Source organism: Gadus chalcogrammus, chromosome 13 (genome assembly GCF_026213295.1).
Source record: "Gadus chalcogrammus isolate NIFS_2021 chromosome 13, NIFS_Gcha_1.0, whole genome shotgun sequence".
NCBI classification, from domain to species: Eukaryota; Metazoa; Chordata; class Actinopteri; order Gadiformes; family Gadidae; genus Gadus; species Gadus chalcogrammus.
The window spans coordinates 12,911,582-12,926,050 of record NC_079424.1 but is presented as its reverse complement, the minus strand read 5'-3'; the positions used below and the strand labels follow the sequence as shown (position 1 = coordinate 12,926,050).

At 43.6% G+C, this 14,469-nt stretch overlaps 3 protein-coding genes across 6 annotated transcripts in view; 2 read left to right on the top strand and 1 right to left on the bottom strand.

The window, feature by feature from the left end:
- The window catches only part of itcha (itchy E3 ubiquitin protein ligase a), a 25,427-nt gene extending 14,078 nt beyond the window's left edge, over nucleotides 1-11,349 (bottom strand). For 2 of the 3 annotated variants that reach the window (XM_056605132.1, XM_056605130.1), the window contains exons 1-6: nucleotides 8,479-11,349; nucleotides 7,551-7,682; nucleotides 6,518-6,583; nucleotides 3,238-3,379; nucleotides 1,411-1,535; nucleotides 84-215 (exon numbers count right to left, since the gene is read on the bottom strand). In XM_056605132.1, coding sequence (XP_056461107.1) covers nucleotides 84-215; nucleotides 1,411-1,535; nucleotides 3,238-3,379; nucleotides 6,518-6,542 — 424 coding nt within the window. In that variant the 5' untranslated portion in view covers nucleotides 6,543-6,583; nucleotides 7,551-7,682; nucleotides 8,479-11,349. The remainder of the gene's footprint in view (nucleotides 1-83; nucleotides 216-1,410; nucleotides 1,536-3,237; nucleotides 3,380-6,517; nucleotides 6,584-7,550; nucleotides 7,683-8,478) is intronic. The other variant, XM_056605131.1, reaches the window with a different exon arrangement.
- bloc1s1 (biogenesis of lysosomal organelles complex-1, subunit 1) lies at nucleotides 8,166-10,217 on the top strand. Its single transcript, XM_056605136.1, has 4 exons — nucleotides 8,166-8,366; nucleotides 8,548-8,620; nucleotides 9,195-9,327; nucleotides 9,681-10,217. The coding sequence occupies exons 1-4, from the start codon at nucleotides 8,306-8,308 to the stop codon at nucleotides 9,789-9,791; spliced, it is 378 nt and encodes a 125-aa protein (XP_056461111.1). The 5' UTR covers nucleotides 8,166-8,305; the 3' UTR covers nucleotides 9,792-10,217.
- rdh5 (retinol dehydrogenase 5 (11-cis/9-cis)) lies at nucleotides 10,322-14,469 on the top strand. Of its 2 annotated transcripts, XM_056605134.1 has the most exons (6): nucleotides 10,322-11,278; nucleotides 12,051-12,132; nucleotides 12,255-12,577; nucleotides 12,771-13,029; nucleotides 13,120-13,283; nucleotides 13,725-14,460. In XM_056605134.1, exons 2-6 carry the CDS (start codon nucleotides 12,101-12,103, stop codon nucleotides 13,943-13,945), a joined length of 999 nt encoding a protein of 332 aa, XP_056461109.1. In that variant the 5' UTR covers nucleotides 10,322-11,278; nucleotides 12,051-12,100; the 3' UTR covers nucleotides 13,946-14,460. The 2 variants fall into 2 exon arrangements, with proteins under 2 accessions (XP_056461109.1, XP_056461108.1); XM_056605133.1 differs by having other exon boundaries at nucleotides 12,771-13,283; nucleotides 13,725-14,469.

Here is a 14,469-nt window from a genome sequence, read left to right as displayed (position 1 = left end):
ACAACGACATATTTCAGCATGCTACATATAATACTAACAATCCTGCTAAAGTGTCAGGGTGTGTGTTTTTTTTAAATCTCCACCGTGTTCTCTCTCAGCAGAGGTAAAGGTCTCTGCGTCGACCTGCAGGCCATCCAACAAGACAGACAGGTCACCAACGACATCCTGGCGATCCCTGTCCGAGGCAAGCTGCAGATTCTGCACCACCTCACATACTGGTGGGACACACACACACACACAAACACACACACACACACAGTTGGAGAACATGGATCGCATTCCTATGTCATGAGATCAGCACATGTTTTCCCAGGAAGAGTCTTATGAAGAGTCTTTGTAATAGTAGATTTGTCTTTAAGAAATCCTATAGTTGGTTATGAGATACATGAAGCCATTTCTGCAGTGGAAACTGATGCAACGCTGAATAAGATTACGCTAGAGCTACACCGACATAGATACTTGATATTGTTATAAGTATGCATGAGCAATATAAACCATTTTTAGCTGCATTTATCTTCTACATGCACATGAACACATGCATTAGTATGGGTTAGTCATTAGAAAATCACCCAAAAACCAACATTCTATTCTAAAAAGCAAATTAAACTGAATCAGCGGATGCATCAGATTAGGGGGTAGCCTACATCTAAAACACACCCAGAAACAAAATTAAGAACAGACCATATTTCAATGAATTGCAGGTTTTGCATAAATATTCATGGGATTTATAGATGTGGGAAACAGCTGCTAGTCATTCAGTTCCAAATGTCAGACTTTCAACAACCTTTCCTCCAACCCGATGGAAAATCTAATTCTGCTTATAAAATATAACTCTTGCTAAATGAAAGCTTTAAAAAAAATCCTGAATCAACATGAGTCGGAAGGCATTTGTCGAACATATTTTTTGTGTGGTGCTTCAGCATAAAACCAGAGTTCAGTGCAGGACACAGCTTTTCCAAATTTTGAAGGGTTTTGCTGCATTGGCTAGGGTAGAGCTTCAGTCTTAAAATTTACATCCCTCAGAAAACCAAAGCCAGCCTCAATCACATGCTATGAGATACTGTTGACAATAGAGCAATGTAATTGGACGTATACAAAAAACTACTACAGTTTAACGCCAGTGCATACATGTGTCACAACTACGTAATACAGCTGCATACCAGAAGTAAGCACAAATACATTTGAGCGCAAATATATGAATGTTACCTACATTTGATTATTATTATTTTTGCGTATATCGTGCAATTGAAGAAATTTAATTATAGGTAACCGAATTTGGACCTAAGAGGGCAAATTGTTCATGTTTTGGTTACTTTCTTCCAACCCGTAGTAACAGCAGATTGCAAAAACCTTAGAACAACATATTAAAACAGCAGATTATGAATAGACCGGAGCACAAAAGACCCTTACATTTCAAGTCGTTAGCCTTGAGAGCTTTGCTTATCTCGAGAGTTGCTATTCCCAACAACATGTCGGCCTTGAGAGTCTGATGGCTCCAAACTCGGAAGATCAACTTGCTGAATGGGGTAACGATGCTGAGGAATGAAAAGAAAAAATTTAAGTGCGTCAGTTCAGCCCATAAGCTTTAAATTCACTGCATACATCTATACTATGACACAAAATAGGTATATGAAAAACAACATCTCAACAGATGCCAATTCAATAGAGGGACTCAAGCAAAACGAGTGTGGAAGAGATTTCCACAGTTCACAGGATTGTTTGTGTTACTGCTTCCTGCAGGGACCAAACCACTCCCACCAACAATCTTCAGAAATTGTCTGCAAACGCATGTTGCATTGTACATGCAACCAATGCAGTAGTGTTAGGGGGCACTCACACAAGTACCGTGCTCAAGAACGATTGCCCTTCTGTTGTAAATGCGACGGCTCCGCGGTTCCGGGGGGGGGGGGGGGGCTTGGGTAGTGGTGTTGCTACGCTGTCTCCACAGACAACGCAGCGATATGATCATGAGCAGTGTACTTCTAACTTGAGAGAAAGTGAAATCCTCCAGCTGCTGATAATGTGAGAGAAGGTGGTGCAGTCGTAATAAACAAAGACGTTGAAAGATGGTGCAATCTATGAGAGAGACGCAGAGGAAATGTCCTTACGAGGCTTTTGTCAGGATAAAAAACGAGTGGTCAGCAAAATATAGAATATGTTGTCGTTTTTGCACTTGTAAGTAGTTAGTCGCGTTTGTAGCCTCCGTGAGCAGCCCCACCTTCTCCAGTGAACAAAGAATGCCTGCGCCGTGACGAACGGGGTATTTTTTGATCAAAAACTCAACTTCACTATCGCACCAACGTGAACCACTAGCCGTCATGTTTATTGTTTAATGGGAAAGAAGGGTCGCATGGACTATACATCATCCAGCTCAGGTTGCGTAGCCGTGCGTGTGCGCGTGTCGCAGAGATGGAAATTAACTTTTTTGCCCACCAGGCACTGTGGCAGGTACATTTAAAAATCTACCAGCCACTCATCTTTTTTACCAGCAACTTTTTATACGCTATATGTTTTTTAAATATATGCGTACATTTTAAACAATGTAATATTAACAATAGATAAGAAAAGTGTTGTTCATACACATCTTTTTTTCCATCAGAAGTGATTTTTACTGTAAGTAGGTGCTACCAAGGAACTGAGTTGAAAACGTTACAAGTTACAAGTGTGGCATGGGTTGAATTGCGTGTGTCTCATGCCGAATGCGTGAGACTTGAGAGCCCTGTTACCGGTATATTATCCCGGATGCAGTTCAGCAAAAGAGGCGTAGAAGAAGAAGGGGGCCGGATGTTGACAGTAATGGTTGTGGAACTGTGCAGCACCGTATGACGAATGTCTAAAATATGCAAATCTTATCTGACCTGACTGGAAAGTATAACCTGACACAGTGGCGGGTGAAGTGACACAGTTCACCCGCCACCATAAAAATCCACAGGCAAATGGCGTGCGGCGGATGTATATTTCCATCCCTGGCGTGTCAGCTCATTAGCATCTGTACCGTGGCCTGAGCACACCTCTACAAGTGTGCTCAGGCCACGGAATTGAAGTGGACTTGAGTACGGTCGGCGTGCTCACATTAGCCAAACGATCTAGACTTGAGCACGGTACAGGTGTGAAACGGACTTGGGTATGGTACAGATGGCCTAGTGTGAGTGCGCCCTTAATATCTTGTGATAAGTAGAGGTAATTTGACCATAACATGGGTGATAAGGTGCCGTCTATGTACTGGAGCATACTTACACTGTGAGTGCTTGCTTCCATTTTGGACTGTGTGTGTTGTTACACTTCTCGGTCTTCTTTGACTGTCCGTCCACAGCAACTTCAACGTATGGGCTTGGGCCAAACCAGTTCTTTTTGTTTTCCTTCAGCTTGGCTGACAGCACTTAATGAGTAAAAGAGTAAACATTGAGTTACTATGGTAGAATATCAAAAAAACATGGTTATTTTGACTCAAACAATAGTGTACAATATGTTTGCTTATGAACTATCCTCATCCTCATCGTCATCCGCTTATCCGGGGTCGGGTCGCGGGGGGAGCAGCTCAAGCAGGGGGCCCCAGACTTCCCTTTCCCGGGCCACATTGACCAGCTCTGACGGGGGGATCCCGAGGCATTCCCAGGCCAGTGTTGAGATATAATCTCTCCACCTAGTCCTGGGTCTTCCCCGAGGTCTCCTCCCCACTGGACGTGCCTGAAACACCTCCCAAGGAAGGCGCCCAGTGGGCATCCTTACCAGATGCCCGAACCACCTCAGCTGACTCCTTTCTAAGTAAAGGAGCAGCGGCTCTAATCCGAGTTCCTCACGGATGGCTGAGCTTCTCCCCCTATCCCTAAGGGAGACGCCAGCCACCCTTCTGAGAAAACTCATCTCGGCCACTTGTACCCGCGATCACGTCCTTTCGGTCATCGACCGGTAGATCGAGAGCTTTGCCTTGCGGCTCAGCTCTCTTTTCGTTACAAAGGTGCGGTAAAGCGAACGCAATACCGCCCCCGCTGCTCCGATTCTCCGGCCAATCTCACGCTCCATAGTACCCTCACTCGCGAACAAGACCCCGAGGTACTTGAACTCCTTCACTTGGGCTAAGGACTCATTTCCTACCCGGAGTAAGCAATCCACTGGTTTCCTGCTAAGAGTCATGGCCTCAGATTTAGCGGTGCTGATCCTCATCCCAGCCGCTTCACACTCGGCCGCCAGCCGATCCAGTGGGTGCTGAAGGTCACAGGGCGATGATCCAATGAGGACCACATCATCTGCAAAAAGCAGTGACGAGATCCTCAGACCACCGAACTGCAACCCCTCCCCACCACGACTACGCCTCGATATCCTGTCCATGTATATCACAAACAGGATTGGTGACAAGGCGCAGCCCTGGCGGAGACCAGCACCCACTGAGAACGAAACTGACTGGCTGCCGAGAACACGAACACAGCTCTCGCTTTGGGAGTACAAAGATTGGATGGCCCTGAGGATAGACCCCCTTACCCCATACTCCCGCAGCACCTCCCACAGTTTCTCCCGGGGGACCCGGTCATACGCCTTCTCCAGATCCACAAAACACATGTAGACCGGATGGGCATACTCCCAGGCCCCCTCCAGGATCCTTGCGAGAGTGAAGAGCTGGTCCGTAGTTCCACGTCCGGGGCGAAAACCGCATTGTTCCTCTTCAATCTGAGGTTCGACGATCGGCCGAACCCTCCTTTCCAGCACCTTGGACTTGGAGTAGACTTTACTTGGCACACACTCTCTGGTCCCCCTTTTTGAACAGGGGAACCACCACCCCGGTTTGCCACTCCTTTGGCACTGTACCCGACTCCCACGCGATGTTGAATAGGCGTGTCAACCATGACAGCCCCTCAACACCCAGAGCCTTTAGCATTTCTGGCTGGATCTCATCAATCCCTGGGGCTTTGCCACTGCGGAGATGTTTGACTACCTCAGTGACCTCCACCAGGGAAATTGACGACGAAACACCATCAACCTCGAGCTCTGCCTCCAACATAGAGGGCGTGTTATTCGGATTCAGGAGTTCCTCAAAGTGTTCCTTCCAACGTCCGACGACCTCCTCAGTTGAGGTCAACAGAGTCTCATCCTTACTGTACACAGCTTGGATGGTTCCCCGTTTCCCCCTCCTGAGGTGCCGGATAGTCTTCCAGAAACACTTTGGTGCCGACCGAAAGTCCTTCTCCATGGCCTCTCCGAACTTCTCCCACACCCGCTGCTTAGCCTCAGACACGGCAGCCGCTGCAGCCCTTCGAGCCTGTCGGTACCCTGCAACCGAGTCAGGAGTCCTCCAGGATATCATATCCCGGAAGGCCTCCTTCTTCAGTCGGACGGCTTCCCTGACCACCGGTGTCCACCACGGTGTCCGAGGGTTACCGCCCCTGGAGGAGCCTAAGACCCTGAGGCCACAGCTAGCCACCGCAGCTTCAGCAATGGAGGCTTTGAACACCGCCCACTCCGGCTCAATGCCCCCAACCTCCACAGGAATGCCAGAAAAGCTCCGCCGGAGGTGTGAGTTGAAGATACCTAGGACGGGGGCCTCCTCCAGACGTTCCCAGTTCACCCGCACTACTCGTTTGGGCTTACCAGGTCTATCCGGAAATTTCCCCCATTCCCTGATCCAACTCACAACCAGATGGTGGTCGGTTGACAGTTCCGCCCCTCTCTTTACCCGAGTGTCCAAAACATGCGGCCTCAGATCAGATGACACGATCACGAAATCGATCATCGATCTTCGGCCTAGGGTACTCTGGTACCAGGTACACTTATGAGCACCCTTATGTTCGAACATGGTGTTTGTTATGGATAATCCATGACTAGCACAGAAGTCCAATAACAAACGACCGCTCGGGTTTAGATCAGGGAGGCCGTTCCTCCCCACCACGCCTCTCCAGGTGTCTCCATCGTTGCCCACGTGGGCGTTGAAGTCTCCCAGCAGAACTACGGAGTCCCCTACTGGAGCCCCATACAGGACTCCATTCAGGGTCTCCAAGAAGGCCGAGTACTCTGAGCTGCTGTTTGGTGTATACGCACAAACAACAGTCAGAGTTTTTCCCCCTACAACCCTTAGGCGCAGGGAGGCGACCCTCTCGTCTACCGGGGTAAACTCCAACACCGCGGCGCTCAGCCGGGGATTTATGAGTATCCCCACACCCGCCCGGCGCCTCACACCCTCTGCAACTCCGGAGAAGAATAGAGTCCAACCCTTATCCAGGAGTACGGTACCAGAGCTGAGACTGTGCGTGGAGGTAAGCCCCACCAGATCTAACTGATAGCGCTCCACCTCCGGTTCCTTTACCCACAACGAGGTGACGTTCCACGGCCCCAGAGCCAGCTTCTGCCGCCCGGGTCTGGTCCGTCGAGACCCCTGACCTTCGCTGCCACCCATGTGGCTGCGCACCCGACCCCAACGGGTCTTCCCACAGGTGGTGGGCCCATGGGATGAAGAGAGGGGACTTATGAACTATATCCAACATTATTGCAACGGACTGTAACTAGATTAACTGAATTGCCAACTCACCTGTAACTTGTAACTGAGCCTTCATGGTCGTGCCATTACACTGCAGCCATCATACACAGAAAGGACCTGTAACAAACACGAGGAGTGACATCACACGTAAACATTTTGACATCCTGTACAGGTAACCCACTTAAGGGATTAAACTCTAGCTCCACATAAATGGAGCGTAAGCAGTCAAGTGTTTTCATATACCGTAGCTCTATCATGATTCTCAAAGCACCTTACAGGCCAACATTCAATTGACAATTTCAAAGATCCACCTGGCATTTAAACTGCAAAATTACCAGTATCAAGTAAAAAGGGGGCTTTATTGGAACATAACATTAATAACTAATACTTTCAACATAATGTGCTGCTTAGGAATCAAATCAAATAAAAACATATTTAGACTGGATCACACGCCCATCTAGAGGGTTATTTGAGCGTCAAGCAATTGTTGCTATAGATTCGTTATTATAGATGGTATATAAAGCATATATTTGAATAGATAAATCAGACGAGAATAATAAGGACAATAGAGCATATCAACTAGTACATTCCTAACAGAGACACAGTTGCTCCAACGGATTGAGGCAATATGAAACTAACCATCGATTCAATCCAGTCAACATTGTGTAAAATAAGTCCCCCACTGACTTCAAATCATTTTTTACCCACGATGAATGGAAAATGATGCGCTGCTCATTGACATTATATGAACTATGACAACAATCGAGGTCGCGTAATCGTGGACGATTATGATAAGAGGCTAAAGTTGACAATCTTTCGTTTTTAATTTACAGTTATTTCTCACAAGTCGTGGGACAATCTACACAACTAAATATTTAGACCGGTACTGCAAACTTAGTGAACAACCACCGAATCCAAATGAAGGATTCAGCTAGCTTACCATTTAAGCTAACTGCATTACTTTAAAGCTAACGCCAAACCGAGGCTTCAACCTAGTCGTCTTTACAAATCTTTAGAATTGACACATCGCCCAATTATTAGTAACTTGAAACACAAACGATTCTGCGTATACATGGGGACTGACCGTTATAATGAAGTCCTCCAGTTCCACCAACACGCCGACCAACACTTATTTTCGCTACACACAAAAATTGTTGACAGGTTGCTGCCAGCAGCTTGTCAGCCCGCCAGCTTCCGGTACCACGACGCATCTGCTCTTCAAAATTAAAGAATTCAGCGTAAAATGGTTACAAAATTATTGATGATATAACGTTTTGGAGTAACGTGCATTAAATTATAGTCAATATTTCGCTATCTATAAATAGTGGAATGTCAAGCAGTTGCATGGTAGGCAGGCTGAGAGTAAAACGATTAATATATCTGCTCTGAATAACGTTGTTATATACATTTGATAGAGAAATCATAAAGACAACTAAATAGGCAATATTGTGTATTTCCAGTTCTGCAGGGCATGTTATGATAATGTTGCCATCTGTAACGTTGCATATGAGGTGAAAAATGGCACAACACAAACATATTATACTCAATGTGTCACTCTGGAGGGAATTGTATTTTCTCATTATATTCTTCGATACATGCAACAAAAAGAAAATATATATGACACACTACGATATCCCAGAGCCTCCATGGACGTACCACGCATGTGTGGCTTTTAGCTACCCCATGATAATGCACGTGATTGGCTGACGAGAAGGCTATCTGAAGTCTCGTGATAGCAGATCCATTGTTGTGTTACGGCTTTAGATTTTAGATACAAGCCTGCCATATTAAAATAAATGTAAACACGAACAATACATCATAAAAGTCACCGCTAACACAATGCTTTCCCGTTTATTAAAGGAGCACCAGGCGAAACAAAACGAGCGCAAAGAGCTCCAAGGTGAGTTTCAGAAAATCGAAATGCATAGCAATATTGCTATTTTAAATGCTAAAAATACTGTGGGTAGTCCACATGAGTTAAGCCTATCTACAGCGGAATGTAGATGACTTACTGATCGCAATGGTTGATGAACAATGTGGCAACGTTTGGATTTAAATGTATTGTGATTCATTTCGCACAGAGAGAAGAAGACGCGAAGCCATTGCTGCGGCTACCTGTCTGACAGAAGCTTTGGTGGACCACCTTAATGTTGGGTACGATGTGACTTGATATGTTCAGTCAGGTGTGGTACCTGACCTATTCAGGTTCATTTTAGTCAGCATTGCCGGGTAACTGCAAACATTTATTTAGTTATGCTATTTTGAGTTTCTGTGTTGGATAGATTATACATTTCCTCCAATCATTTATTAGGCATAACGTTACAGATGACAAAATATTTTCATCCATTGATCATTGTAAAACCTGTGGCATAACCTGGGCAGGATGACAAGGGATAATCAACTTTGAAAACAATATTTGGTCGCAGAAAGCACAATGATTTAAGACCTATATAGTATCAGTCTGTGTTGCGTTTGAACATGCAGAAGCATATTCACATTTCGACCTGGTAACCGCAGTACAAGTTAACATTGGCGCACCAACTGCCATCGTGATGAATGATTAATAAATTTAACAGATGAATATGAAATGTAGTAAACTTATATGGATGAATTAAAATAACTGCCTGTTGCTAGTAAAGATGCTACATGGTACACAATGGAACTTTAGTGTGTATGTGTACCAAGGGTTAAGGTCACAGTGCACCACTGATGTGTGCCTTGTTTTTAGGGTAGCCCAGGCATACGTTAACCAGCGCAAGTTGGACCATGAGGTGAAGACTCTCCAGGTGCAAGCCAGTCAGTTTTCCAAGCAAACGGCCCAGTGGATCAGCATGGTGGAGGGATTCAATCAAGCCCTAAAGGTATGCTCTGTTCTGTATATTAAGATGCCTAATGTTGACAAGCTGTCATCAGCCACAAAATATATTGTCCTGTAGGGAAAGTGGTGTATAAACTATTTTCATGTAAAGTAACTAATAAACATATTTGTCTGGCATGCAACTTACAGCTGCATCTTTAAATCGTATCATTGCTACCCCTTGTGGTCCATATAGTAATCAAAGCTTTTGATAGCCTTTATTGCTTTCGATTAATCTCACCCTCTGACCTGGCACCATGCATCCATATGTGGCATGTCAACGTACAGTTGAAATCCATCAGCCTTTTAGACCACAGAAAGTCGCCAAATGCAAAGCAATGTCCATTATTTTGTTAGGAAATTGGAGATGTGGAAAACTGGGCTCGGAGCATTGAGATGGACATGAGGACAATAGCCACTGCATTGGAGTATGTCCACAAGGGTCAGCTTCAGTCGGCTTCATCCTAAGCATGAGGAGGATGGACGTGTCATGAACTGCCAGCTTCAAAGCTGAAACCCCAGCTGCTCTGCAACAAGAGGCATATCAGAAATATGGAGATCAGGAGACGTTTTAACACAGATGACTTCAAGACGCCTGATGCTGCCTGCTGAGCCCAGCTTGAATTGTGCTGAATACTGTGGTGTTCAAGGAATAACTGAAGAAATGTATTTATAATATATGCAAGGCTGCAATGTTTATTTTCAATATATTTACTGTTTGGTACTCACAAATCATGTTCCCTTGTTACTTTAACTGCTGATCAATATCTTCAGCAAAAACACAGCTGTGTTCAGCTTATCTGCAGTAGCTATGATTGTCGAGGCAAGTTCACAAGTGGCTGTTATGCAAACAGTCAACTGTTTGCATAACAACAGTGACTGAGAAAAGGGGGAGATGTGTGAAATTGGATTTATTGACATGTAGCTTTAAGAGGCCGTGAACAAGATTACCTCTTGTGTTCTTTACCATGGTAGCGCTATCGCTGCTTGCCCTGAGGTAGGCTTTTACACTTTTAATCCCTCTGTTCTGTATTTTATTATTTTCTTCAGCCAAAGTTTGTTCGAAATATTACACATCTAGCTGAAAGGCTAGCTGTAACATCTTAATAAACACGCACTAAAAAGTTAATTCTTTGTGTTGCTATTTAAAACATGGTAAAGCTTGATTAATCCATCAGTGGAATGCGTGTGGTTGAGGAGGAAAGTTATGCCACACCGAGCACGTGGCAAGTGGAAACCACACTTTATTGTTCTTTATTTCCGCATCTTGCATGCCAAGAAGTCAGTCAATAGATACCATGCTTTTATATGGTTCTAATAATGGTCCCTTTTGCTGCAGATCAATATATGCATATCTAATTATAAAAAGGGGAATTTTAATAATATAACAATTCACTTAAATTTTGACACACATGTCGTGACTAGTTAAGCTATTTCCATTGACGTATAGGAACGCTAAAATTGACTGAACTAACCAATAGCACTACCAAGAGCACTTTCTTACAGGTCACATGATCATTGGACTTTGAAATCATGCCTCACCAGTTGATATGAACGAATGTTAAGTCACCCACCTTCACGTCTGGTGTGTTACATGTTTCCTGAGGTTTATTAGATCAGTATTACGAATCCAGCTGCTTGAAATATTTTTTTTGCAAATTATCCCAAAATAACCGGTGAATACACATTAACAATGATGAGAACATCGTAATCTAGGAATCCCTGTTTTTTTTCACTAAGAAGGCATACACATATTTGAACATTCACGGTCACAAACAAAGCAAATGCTTACGGATTGGGGATTACGAGTCGCAGGCTTTCAGGCTTTTCTTGGGGGATAAACCTTGTGTGGATAAAACCTTTACCCGGACCAACTTTCCCTTGGATCAGAGAGCAGTCCAAGAGGGAACGAGAAGCCCAAGGGAAGCCTGTAGACCTGTAGAGACGTGGAAAAGGTAAGGCATTTCATTTAGTTTGTTCGATATTCCAAGAATATAAAAAGTTGTAAACATGTGGAAGAGTCATGCAGGACTTTGGTCAGCAGTACCGAGGGGTGCAAGCAGAGGTCTCTCTTTTTACTTTAATTTACTAGCAAACCGAAACCCAACAACCTGCAGCCAAGAGAATAAGCAATGATTAGAGATAATATAAATATAAATCATTATTTTGTAAATAATTTTTTTCTGAGATCTGATTTTTGGTTGAAGAGGAATAATAATAATGAATTATAAACATTCTATTTTTTTATTAAATATTATTTATTTAGAAGATGAGTCAGGATTTTGCCCATACGACACATTCTGACGTATGCAATCATAATTTAACCATATTGATGTAGATGGATGACAGGTTATCTAAACATCTTGTTCTACTCAAACTAATAAGCCAAATAGAATCCGAATAATCTGGTTCTCAGTAGTCAGAAGCTTATGTGGAATTAAAAGTGTGCAGCAATACAAAAGGTTCCACTCTGCTGGGAGTGCTGTCATTTCGCCATGCAGCTCTTTGTTCCATAAGAGCATTATACAAAGATTTCTCATGTGCTAAGAACGTTGTTGGGTTACAAATTAGACAATCAGTCATTAAAGAAACACAGTCTGCCAACAAATCTATAGTGCTTCATAAGGAGAGGTGTGTACATATTTACTGGTCATCATAACTATGTTAAATGCTATTCAAAAACTGATATTATACCTACTTATTTATTGTTTTCCATTATCTTCACAGCAACCAACATCTTCTTCAGGTCATCCCCAAATAATATATTTTCATGCAATATGATTACAGAGTGTCTCTATGACCTTCTAGGGTAAGATTATTCGATATCTTCTGTGAATAAATGTGGTTTAACGATATCAAGATGCAAATCATTCTTTATAATGGCTATCAAGGTCAGTTCAAGAACAAATTTTAAACAGTCACTTTCATCAGGGAGAATGCACTGCTGTACGTCTCGGCCACCTTTGTGGTTCTGTGGATCGTGGGCTGGCTCTACCGAGACAGCCTGGTGATTGAAAACGTCACTGAAAAGTATGTCTTTGTGACGGGCTGCGACTCTGGGTTTGGGAACCTACTTTGCCGCAAGCTAGACGGTAAGGGTTTCCGGGTGCTGGCGGCCTGTCTGACGGAGAAGGGTGCCGATGACCTGAAGAGGGTGTCAGGACCTCACCTTAAAACGGTCCTACTGAATGTGACCTGTCTGGACAGCATTCAGAAAGCAATGGAGTGGACCAAAAAGGAGGTTGGCGATAAGGGTGAAATATGATTTTTGAAAACTTTATTTGCAATAAATATATATATTTAATATTATATAAATAACTAAATGTAATATTTTTTAGATAAGGTAAGGGATTTTTTGAATGGTTTTGTAGGTTTTGTGTTTGGCTTTTGAGATGATCATGTTTTGAATGCTGCTTTCAATACCTTTTTTTCTCACTTTTATTCCAGGTCTATGGGGCATTGTGAACAATGCAGGGTACTCTCTGCCTATGGGCCCCACAGAGTGGATGAAAGTGGAGGACTTCCACAAAACGCTGAACGTCAATTTGAATGGAGTGATAGCCATGACCGTGGCCTTCCTGCCGCTTGTCAAGCTGGCCCGGGGCAGGGTCGTGAACATAGCATCGGTCCTGGGTCGGGTCGCTGCCAACGGCGGTGGATACTGCATCTCCAAGTTTGCCGTAGAGGCCTTCTCCGACTGCCTCAGGTCTGCCCTCCATCATCATCAAAGGCAGAGTGTGTGTGTGCATACTGCACCAGTCTACTTCATTATCTGCTCTGTTCTTCTGTCTATTAGGAGGGACATACACTACTTTGGAGTCAACGTTTGCATCATTGAGCCGGGGTTCTTCAAGACAGCCGTGACCAGCCTTGATCCCATAGAGAAGGAGCTGCATCGTCTGTGGAACCAGCTCAGCCCTGAGGTTCAGGCCAGCTATGGAGACAAGTACCTTGATAAGTGTAAGGGGAAAACCGCAGAGGAGGAGGATGGTGTTGCACCGTTGATGGATAACTGATGAAGAATGGCAGATCAGAGGGTTTCAAATCAGCACAATTCGGGCCGTTTTATCAGCAAAGTTCAAATACTATCTGTCCATCTGTGATTAAGCTTGACGAGAACCTACAAACTAGATTGAATTTGTGAGCTCACTGCCATCATAAGGGTAAATACAAACAACTGTGATACACTTTATACAAGGTAGTTGTAAAACAGAATTTGAATAATATAATAAATTAGTCTGAGATTCGATTTTGCCGGCTTTCATAAGTCAAAACAAATGAATAGCTTTTGACACTGTCTTTATTTTCTATTAAGTAAACATTATTTGTATCAGGGATACATATTTAACAGAGAAAGATGGGAAGAATAACTTGTTGCTCAACCTTTCATGTGATTTCCAGATATCAACATCCAGCGTTTGATTATGAATGGCATCTGTGACAAGGACCTAGCCAAAGTGACCAACTGCATGGAACATTCCCTGACAGCTGCCTATCCCCGAACCCGATACAGCGCCGGCTGGGATGCCAAGCTCCTCTGGATTCCACTGTCCTATATGCCTGCCTGTGTGGTGGACATTGGGCTGAAGTTGGTTATGCCACGGCCTTCAAAGAGTGTGTAAGAGTAGAGATAGGAAATAGGACAATAGTTTCAGTCTCTGCCTTCTTATTTTGATGCACACCATTTCTGCCTGCAATACAACCAAGCTACCAAGGGACATTGCAGATCTACCCATGAAAAACACAAACACACGAGATAGTACCTTTAGGGATGTCTTGTGCATATTAAAAAAATTATAAAAACAATAACAAATAACTAACTATTTAGATAGTGTATAATTTAATTGATGCATTGTTTGTTTACAATACTCGTGCCTTGTTGCCAGTGTTATTTATGGTCCTGTAATTTTCAAGGAACATTCAAAGCAATATTATGATGAATGAAGGATGGACACTAGGAGTTATTATCATAATTTTTGCTCTTGTTTAACGTCAATAACATCAATAAAATTAATGATGCTAGTGAACATTGCAAATAATGTCTTTGTTTTGTATCATAACAGAAATTTTATCACGAAATGTGACACAAAAAACATGTTTATAAGTATAGAACTTATGGCCTGTTGGAAATGTACAGGTTGAACTA